Source organism: Bison bison, unplaced genomic scaffold (genome assembly GCF_000754665.1).
Source record: "Bison bison bison isolate TAMUID 2011002044 unplaced genomic scaffold, Bison_UMD1.0 scf7180017864280, whole genome shotgun sequence".
Lineage (NCBI taxonomy): Eukaryota > Metazoa > Chordata > Mammalia > Artiodactyla > Bovidae > Bison > Bison bison.
The window spans coordinates 7,802,785-7,811,537 of NW_011494852.1; the positions used below are offsets into that span (position 1 = coordinate 7,802,785).

Below are 8,753 nucleotides of genomic sequence, written 5' to 3' on the forward strand. Positions count from 1 at the left end.
ATGGCATCACTGACTCTATGGACGTGAGTCTGAGTGAACTCCGGGAGTTGGTGATGGACAGGGAGGCCTGGCGTGCTGCAATTCATGGGGTCACAAAGAGTCGGACATGACTGAGCGACTGAACTGAACTGAATTGTCAAAGCAACTGGGATTTTGAGTTCTATCTGTCCCTACCACTAGCTAGCTGTGTGACACTGGGCAGGTCACTTAACCTGTCTGGCCTTAGAGCCTTCATTTGTAAAATGACACCAATAATAGTCTCTGACTTACAGGGTTGATGTAGGTTTAAATAGTATTCCTAACAGTTTAAAGTGGTTGGTTGATTTTTGACACAGGTGCCAAGACAATTAATTCAATGGGAAAAGAAGAATCTTTTCAACAAATGGTGTGGGGACAACTGGATACCCATATGTAAAAGAATAAGGTTGGATCCCTACCTCACATCATATATGAAAATTAACTCAAAATTATCAAAGATCTAAATGTAGGAGCTAAAACTGCAGTCCATGGGGTCGAGAAAAGTCGGACACAATTGAGCGACTGGACTGAACTGAACTGAACTGCTGCTGCTGCTGCTAAGTCTCTTCAGTCATGTCCGACTCTGTGCGACCCCATAGACAGCAGCCCACCAGGCTTCCCTGTCCCTGGGATTCTCCAGGCTGAACACTATAAAAATCCTTGAAGGAAAGTGAAGTCGCTCAGTCATGTCGGACTCTTTGCGATCCCATGGACTGTAGCCCACCAGGCTCCTCCATCCATGGAATTTTCTAGGCAAGAGACTGGAGTGGGTTGCCATTTCATTTCCTAGAAGGAAACATAAGCATAAATCTTTTTGCCATTCGATTAGGCAGTGGTTTCCTAGCAGTGACACCAAAAGCACAAGCAACAAAAGGGAAAACAGATTCACTGGACATCATCAAAATGAAAAATAAAAATTGGTGAAAAAAGGAAAAATGAAATGAAAAAAAAAAAAAGTTTCCAAGGACACTATCAAGAAAGTGAAAAGACAATGCACAGAATGGGAGAAAACTTTTGCAAATCATATATCTGATGAGAGACTTGTATTTAGAATATAAAGAACTCTTACAAATTGAAAGTAAAAGATGAATATTAAAAACTGAGCAAAAGATCTGAATAGACATTTCACCAAAGAAGATAGACAAATGGCCAATAAACGTATGAAAAGATACTCAATATCATTAACCATCAGAGAAATACAAATCAAAACCACAGTGAGATACTATTTCATACCCACTAGGAGGATTATAATCAAAAAGACACAATGACTGTTGGCGTGCCTGCAGGGAAATTGGAACCTTCATACACTGCTGATGATGTTGAATGATGCAGCTGCTTTGGAAGACAATCTGGCAGTTCCTCAGGTTAAGCGTATTGTTACCCCTGTGATCAGTTGTGTCCAGCTTTTTGTGACTGTAGCTTGCCAGGCTCCTCTGTCCATGGGATTTTCCAAGTGAGAATACTGAAGTGGGTTGCCATTCCCTTTTCCAGGGGATCTTCCCAACCCAGGGACGGAACCCACATCCCCTGCGTGTCTCATGCACTGGCAGATGGATTCTTTACTACTACACCACCTGGGAAGCCATTGTTACCCCAACAACCCAGCAATTTGACTCCTAGGTACATGCCAAGAGAAATGAAAACATATGTTCACACAAAACCTGTACATGAATGTTTACAGAGGCATAACTCATCGTAGCCCCAAAGTGGAAACAACCCAAATTCCCATCAACTGAATGGATAAATAAAAGGGGTATAGAGGGAACTTCTCTAGTGGGCCAGTGGCTAAGACTCTGCGGTCCCAATGCAAGGGGCCTGGGTTCAATTCTGGTCAGGGAATTAGATCCCACATGCCTCAGCTAAGACCCAGCACAGCCAAAAAAAAAAAGTGGTATAGGGAATTCCTTGACAGTCCAGTGGTTAAGACTTCACACTTCTAGCGCAGGGGGTGCAGGTTTGATCCCTGGTCAGGGAACTAGGATCCCACACGCCACACGGCACAGCCAAAAAGTAAGAAAGAAAGAAAGAAAAGTGGTGTAGGTAAATAATGTAATGGTGCTGTGCTGTGCTTAGTCGCTCAGTCGTGTCCGACTCTTTGCAACCCCATGGTCCACCAGGATCTTTTGTCCATGGGGATTCTCCAGGCAAGAAAACTGGAGTGGGTTGCCATGCATGCCCTCCTCCAGAGGATCTTCCCAGGGATCGAACCCAGGTCTCCTGCATTGCAGGCAAATTCTTTACCGTCCGAGCCACCAGCAAAGCCCGTGAATACTGGTGTGGGTGGCCTATCCCTTCTCCAGGAGATCTTCCCAACCCAGGAATCAAACTGGGGTCTCCTGCATTGCAGGCAGATTCTTTACCATCTAAGCTACCAGGGAAGCCCAACGCAATGGTATTCAACAATAAAAAGAAATGACACATATGCTACAATATAGATGAACTTTGAAAAAGTTCTTTTTGCTAAGTGAAAGAAGCCAGTCATAAAGAGTCACATGAAGTATGTCTCCATTTATAAGAAAGGTCCGGAACAGGCAAATCCATATGAACAAAAAGTAGATGAATGATTGCCTAGGGCTGGGGACGTGGTTGAGCAGGAAAATGGGGAGTGACTTCTAGGGGTTTCTTTTTGTAGTGATGAAATGTTCTAAATTGATTGTGATGATGTTTGCATGAGTCTGTGAATATGCTAAAACCTATTGAATTATATTCTTTAAATGGGTGAATGGGGTATGGTATGTGAATGAAGTTGCTATTGAAAAGATGCAAAATGAAATGAAAACAAATGAAAAGCTTAGAGGAGTGTCTGGCACAGAAAAGAGGGCTCTATGGGTGTTGGCTGTGACCAGGTCTTTTCATCATCTCACAACTGTATTTCCTGGCCTGGTCTAGTCCTCCCTGGGCTCCTGGCGTGTCTCAACCCCTCCAACCCACACTGCACATGGTAGCCAGATAGAGCTTTCCACAGTTATATCAAAGTGCCCTAGGACTGCCCTGGGAGTCCAGTAGCTAATACTCCATACTCCCAGGGCAAGGGGCCCAGGTTTGATCCCTGTTCAGGGAATTAGATCCCACATGCTGCACCTAAAGATCCTGCCTGTTGCAATTAAGACCCAGTGCAGCCAACATAAATAATTAATTAAAAAAAAAGAAACCCAAAAAACAAAGTGCCCTTGACTCAGATCTCTCCCTATCCACCCTCCACCCCAGTGCCTTAAGATAGTCATGTTCCTTATGATAGCCTTCAAGCCTCCCCTCTACACGCCCCCTCCATGTGGCCTCTCCTCTCCAGACTGCTGGAGCCAAAGCCCTCTTCACTCACTGAGCTTCTTTCATTTCCTCAAACACACCATTCTGTCCCCTGCCTCCTGGCCTTCACACATGCTCCTCTGCTTGGAGCACCCTTACCCTCTTTCTCCAGCCAATTGTGCTTCCTCTGTCATGGCCCTACTTATGCTGACCAACCAACGGCCTTGTGGGTGCAGGGGCTATGACATACTCAACACCATCTCCTGGATTTATTATTATTATATTTTAATGGCCCTGCCAGGTAACATGTGGGATCTTAGTTCCCCGACCAGGAATTGAACTTGTGCCCTTGGCAGTGGAAGTGTGGAGTCTTAACCAGTGGCTCATCAGGGAAGTCCCTCCCCTGACTTTTATATCAACACAAAAGCACAGGCTATACTGTCCCAGGGACCTGAGTTCATACTGTCCCAGGGACCTGAGTTCGGACTCCAGCTCCACCTCTCCTTTTTTTTTGACTGCACCGCATGGCCTATAGGATTTTAGTTCCCTGACCAGGGGGAACCTCAAGCCACTCGCAGTAGAAGCTCATAGTTTTAACCACTGGACTCCCAAGGCATTTCTCAGCTCCCTGTCTTACTGGCAGAGGAACCTCAGAAAACACCTTCCCTGATGGTCCTCGGTCTCTACTCTAAAGCGAAGATCGGGGCTCTCCTTGTGGCTCAGTGGTAAAGAATCCGATTGCTAATGCAGGAGACACAGGTTCGATCCCTGGTCTGGGAAGACCCCCACATGCCTCAGAGCAGCTAAGGCCTTGAGCCACAACTGTTGAGCCTGTGCTCTAGAGCCTGGGAGCCCCAACTACTGAGCCCAAGTGTCACAGCTACTGAAGCCGGAGAGCCCTAGAGCCTGTGCTCCACAACAAAAGAAGCCACCGCAATAAGAAGCACATGCCCTGAAACTAGAGAGTAGCCCCTGCTGGCCGCAACTAGAGAAAGCAGCGATGAAGACCCTGTGCAGCCAAAAATAAATAAATAATTAAAAAAATAAAAACTAAAATGAAGATGAGTCTCTAGCATGCCTATCCTGTGTGATCACCTTTCACATGGAATGCTGGCCTCAGACACATTGGGGAGCAACAGGGGCTTTCAGGGTGTCAATGTAGTCACTGGTTAACTACCACCGTATTAGTAAAACGGACCCTGGTAAATTGTGGGCATTTTGGAGGAGAAACATTCTCACCAACATGAGAGCTCTGACACAGGCCCAGCACAAGAGTGCCCATCAGCGGGACATGATTGGTAATTGTACTGGTGCCAAGTCGCTTCAGTCGTATCCAACTCTTTGTGACCCTATGGACCGTAGTCTGCCAGACTCCTCTGTCCACGGATTCTCCAGGCAAGAATACTGAAGTGGGTTGCCGTGCCCTCCTGCAGTGGATCTTCCCAACCCAGGGATCGACCTGGTGTCTCTTATGTTTCCTGCATTGGCAAGTGGGTTCTTTATCACTAGAGCCACCTGGGAAGCCTTATTGATGATTAGAGACATTTACTGAGAGCCTCCTAGAGAATTCTCTGGCGGTCCAGTGGTTAGGACTGCATGCTCTCACTGCTGAAGGCACAGGTTCAACCCCTGGTTGGGGAACTAAGATCCCACAAGCTGCAGGGACCAGCCAAAAAAAAAAAAAAATCCTCGTATGTGCCAAGTGTTGTGCTAAGCTCTTTCCACTGACGAGTGACTTAAAAACAAATTTTTTTAAACACAACTCACATTTAAATTTAAATAGCCACAAGTGGCTAATGGCTACTATGTCAAACTATAGTTTTAGAATTCACAGATTTTGCCCTTTACAAAGAACACAAGTATTTGTAAGGTTATTTCCAAACTTAAAAAAAATTTTTTTCTTTCTTTCTTCCTTTTTTGTTTAAAACAAATCTCTTACTTTATCTTTTTTCCATTAAATTTTATTTTGAAATAAATTCAGACCTATAGGAAATTGCAAGACCTCGATTCTCATATTTGCTTTATCTTTCTCTCTGTGCGTATACACTGCACATACATGTAACATGTATAATTATATGTATATGTATAAAGTTTTTTCCTAACTATGTGAGAGTAAGTTGTAGAAATCATGCCCCTTTTAAGCTTTTTTGATCTCAGCCCTCCATTTGAAGTAGATTTCACTGTCTAACCCTGTATACACAAACTTATACATGTATAACTTAGACAATAGTTTCATAAAACCAGTATTTAACAATGATCCATTCCGACACTGATATGACCCATTAAATATATTTCAGAACTCTCTATGACCCGCAGTTTGAAAACGGCCCTCAGATTGCAACAACCTCACAAAGTAGGATGTATTATATGCCCATTTTGAGACTGGGGAAGGTAAGACAAGTTTAGGTAACTGGGCCAGGGTCACACAGCTATAATCTATATTCACTCAGCCAAGGAGTGTCTACTGAGCACCAGCTATATGCTGGACGGGCTGCCCAGGTGGCTCAGGGATAAAGAATCTGCCTGCTAATGCAGGAGATGCGGGTTCAGTCCATGGGTAGGGAAGATCCCCTGGAGAAGGAAATAGCAACCCACTCCAGTATTCTCGTCTGGGAAATCCCATGGACAGAGGAGCCTGGGGGACTACAGTCCATGGGGTTGCAAAGCGTCAGACACGACTGAGCGACTAAGCACAGCACACCACATGGGGACCAGAGTCTGTGCCTTCAGGACTCAGTCCTACAGAACCACTGAGGTCAATAAAAGCCTAGTTCATTCAAGCCCCTCCTTTTCCTGATGGGGACAGGGAGGCTCAGGCTCACTGTGGCTCTGAAGAGATCTGTTAGAGCCACTGTAAGAAGGCAAGGACTCCCCTAGCCCTCAGGTACAGCCCATACTTCCAGGTGCAGTCCCAGCTGTGACCAGCAGAGAGGCTAAGTGAAATTTTATAGAATCCAAGATTAAGAGAAAGGTAGTTATCTGGGAATGCAAAACTCACAGTGACTCAGCATCTCTCAACTTCTCCCTCTTACTTCCTCCCGAGAAACATTTATCAGCAAATTTGTTTCTCCTGTCCCCACAAGTCAACATTCTCACTAGGTCTTCCCTGGGGAGGCAGAGAGAAATGGGGCTAAAGGGGAACTTTGAGTCACAATCCTTTTCAGGGAAAGTTGGGCTAGGAGGCAGCTGAGAGTGGGATCCTGGCGGCCTCCACCCTTTGGGGGCACCCAGATAGCCAATATCTTCAGAGTCACTCAGGCCAGCAAGGGTGGGGCCATATATCTGGACAGGCCAGACTATGCTGGGAGTTGGTGAAGTTGGGATGGTGGGGGCTGGGTCCTGCTGCATGATACTTATCCCCTTTCCTGCCCCATTTCCTGGGGGCAACTCTGAATTTTCAGCCCTCATTGACTTTGCTGAGACCTGTGTCCTCAAGTCTTCACCCTTGTCTCCATGATCTTCTTTCCATTAGGTACTCAGCAGCTTACCCCTCAGTTTTTCCATTTTAAAATCCTTGGTGCTAAAACCAAGTGCTGGCGGGCTCTCAGTGGTTAAGAGCAAGTGCCAGGTAACAAATTTCAGCATTGCCCCTTTCCAGTTATGTGACACTGGGCAAATCACTCAGGGAGACTCGGTTTTCTCTCATTTGTCAGGTAAGGTGATACTAGTTCCCACCTCAGGTGAGTGCTATGAGGATTCAACACAAATGGCAAGAGGGCACTGCTGGGAAGATGCCTCAGGCCTGGCAGTGAAGCCCTTGCTGGCTGTGCAACCACCCACCACCATCACCGCCACCACTGCCACCAGCACACCAACTGTCTTTCATAAGAGCATTGGATCGCTACAGTCCCCCAGCCCCCCAGGGCCGTTTCGTTTCCCTTGGGACTCAGATAAAGTTGGACCTCATAGCGTCCCCCATTTCTGCCCCCGTGGCCACCAGCTTTGCTCTCTAGGTCCTCGCACACTAAGGCACGATGGCTCCAACCTCCCTGGGCCCAATCCCACGATGCCTAAAGTTCTAGCTGTGCACCCCGCGACATTCCCTGCCCGTCCCAGCTCATGCCTGCTTGCACCGCCTGCGCCAGCGTGGTGAGCCCGGTGTTGCCGGTGGCGCCGAAAAGGGCAATCTTCTTGACGACCATGCTGCGGGATCGTGGGGGCGCGAGGCCGTGGAGTCGCAGGACACGAGGGAACTGAATGGCTGCTGGTTCCCCCTCGCGTCCTTTCCTAGAGGGAGGGACGGGGCGGGGCCGCCTAGAGGGCCACCCTCAGCCCGCCTCCAGCCCCACAGTTCGGTTGAGGGGAGGGGCCAAAGGCCACGCCTCTAGCTAAGGACAGAGTGGGCGGAGCTGGAGCAGCTCCTGAGGCCCAGCACCGTCCCCTCCGCCCGCCACTTAACCTGGAAGGCGTGTCTGGCGGTGCGCGAAGGTGGACGCAGAGCACCGCCTCCGCACTCTAGCCGCCCGGGGTGGGGCGGGGCGAGCGCGGGCCCCGCCCACAGCTCTCTCCTCGTTCACGCTTCCTTTCGTGTCACGGCCGTGAGTCTGGTCTGGGACTCACATAACGCCCCACGGCCTCCCCAAGGCTACAAGGGAAGAAAGTGAGGCAGGACAGTGTGGATGCGTGAGGGAGACACTGTGTAGCTGCGTGTCTATGTGCCCGTGTTGACCCTGTGTGACTCTGCGAATAACCCCAAGGGAGAGCATGATTGTGGAAGACACTTGTGCCCTCTGTGTAAAACACCGTGTAAAACAGTGTGAGACTGTGTGACACCACGTGTGGAAGGCACTGATGGTCTTCCTCTGTGACCTTGTGGTGACACCGGTGGATAGTGTTACCGTTTGTGGTCCTATATGCATCCATGACGCTGGGGGATATGGTGTGAGTGTGGGACATGTGTGAGTTGTGATACACGGGAGTGTGTGACTCTTCGTGTGTGACTCTGTGACATCATTTGAGTGTGGCTGTGGGTGTTACTGTTGTTGTGATGTTATTTGTGACCTGTGACTGTGTAACGTGTATGTGACTGTGCAGGATGCATGACTCCCATGTGAGTGTGTAACAAGTTTGAGTGTGTAAAAGTGTGTGACGCTGTGTGACGGTGAAGCCGTGTGTGATATGTGAGTCGATGATAGTCTGTGATCCCATGGAAGTGTGCTACAGTGTGTAGCACAGGTGTGCTCGTATGACTCCACGTGAATGGTGGTGACACAATTTGAGTGTTTTACAGTGTGTGACGCTGTCGGGCACCGTTTCAGCGCGGGACCTCGTGCAAGCTTGTGACTGCGTGACACACTTTGAATATTTGACCCTGCGTGACCCCGTAGAAGGGGGCGAAGTGTGAGCGTGTGGATGTGGATAGTCCTTGTGACGCTGTATGAGACCCGCGTGTGTGTGGCAGTGCGTGAGTGTGTGTCCCCGTGGGAGTGTGCACTGTGTGTGACGCTGCCTCCGGCCCCTGCAGCTGTGTATCGCACGCCGTGGCCGGG

At 48.3% G+C, this 8,753-nt stretch overlaps 1 protein-coding gene across 1 annotated transcript in view; it reads right to left on the reverse strand.

Moving 5' to 3' along the window:
- BLVRB (biliverdin reductase B) overlaps positions 1-7,511 on the reverse strand; it is a 17,148-nt gene extending 9,637 nt beyond the window's left edge. The window contains exon 1 of the mRNA XM_010849238.1: positions 7,328-7,511. Coding sequence (XP_010847540.1) covers positions 7,328-7,406 — 79 coding nt within the window. The 5' untranslated portion in view covers positions 7,407-7,511. The remainder of the gene's footprint in view (positions 1-7,327) is intronic.
- Positions 7,512-8,753: the final 1,242 nt, after the last annotated feature.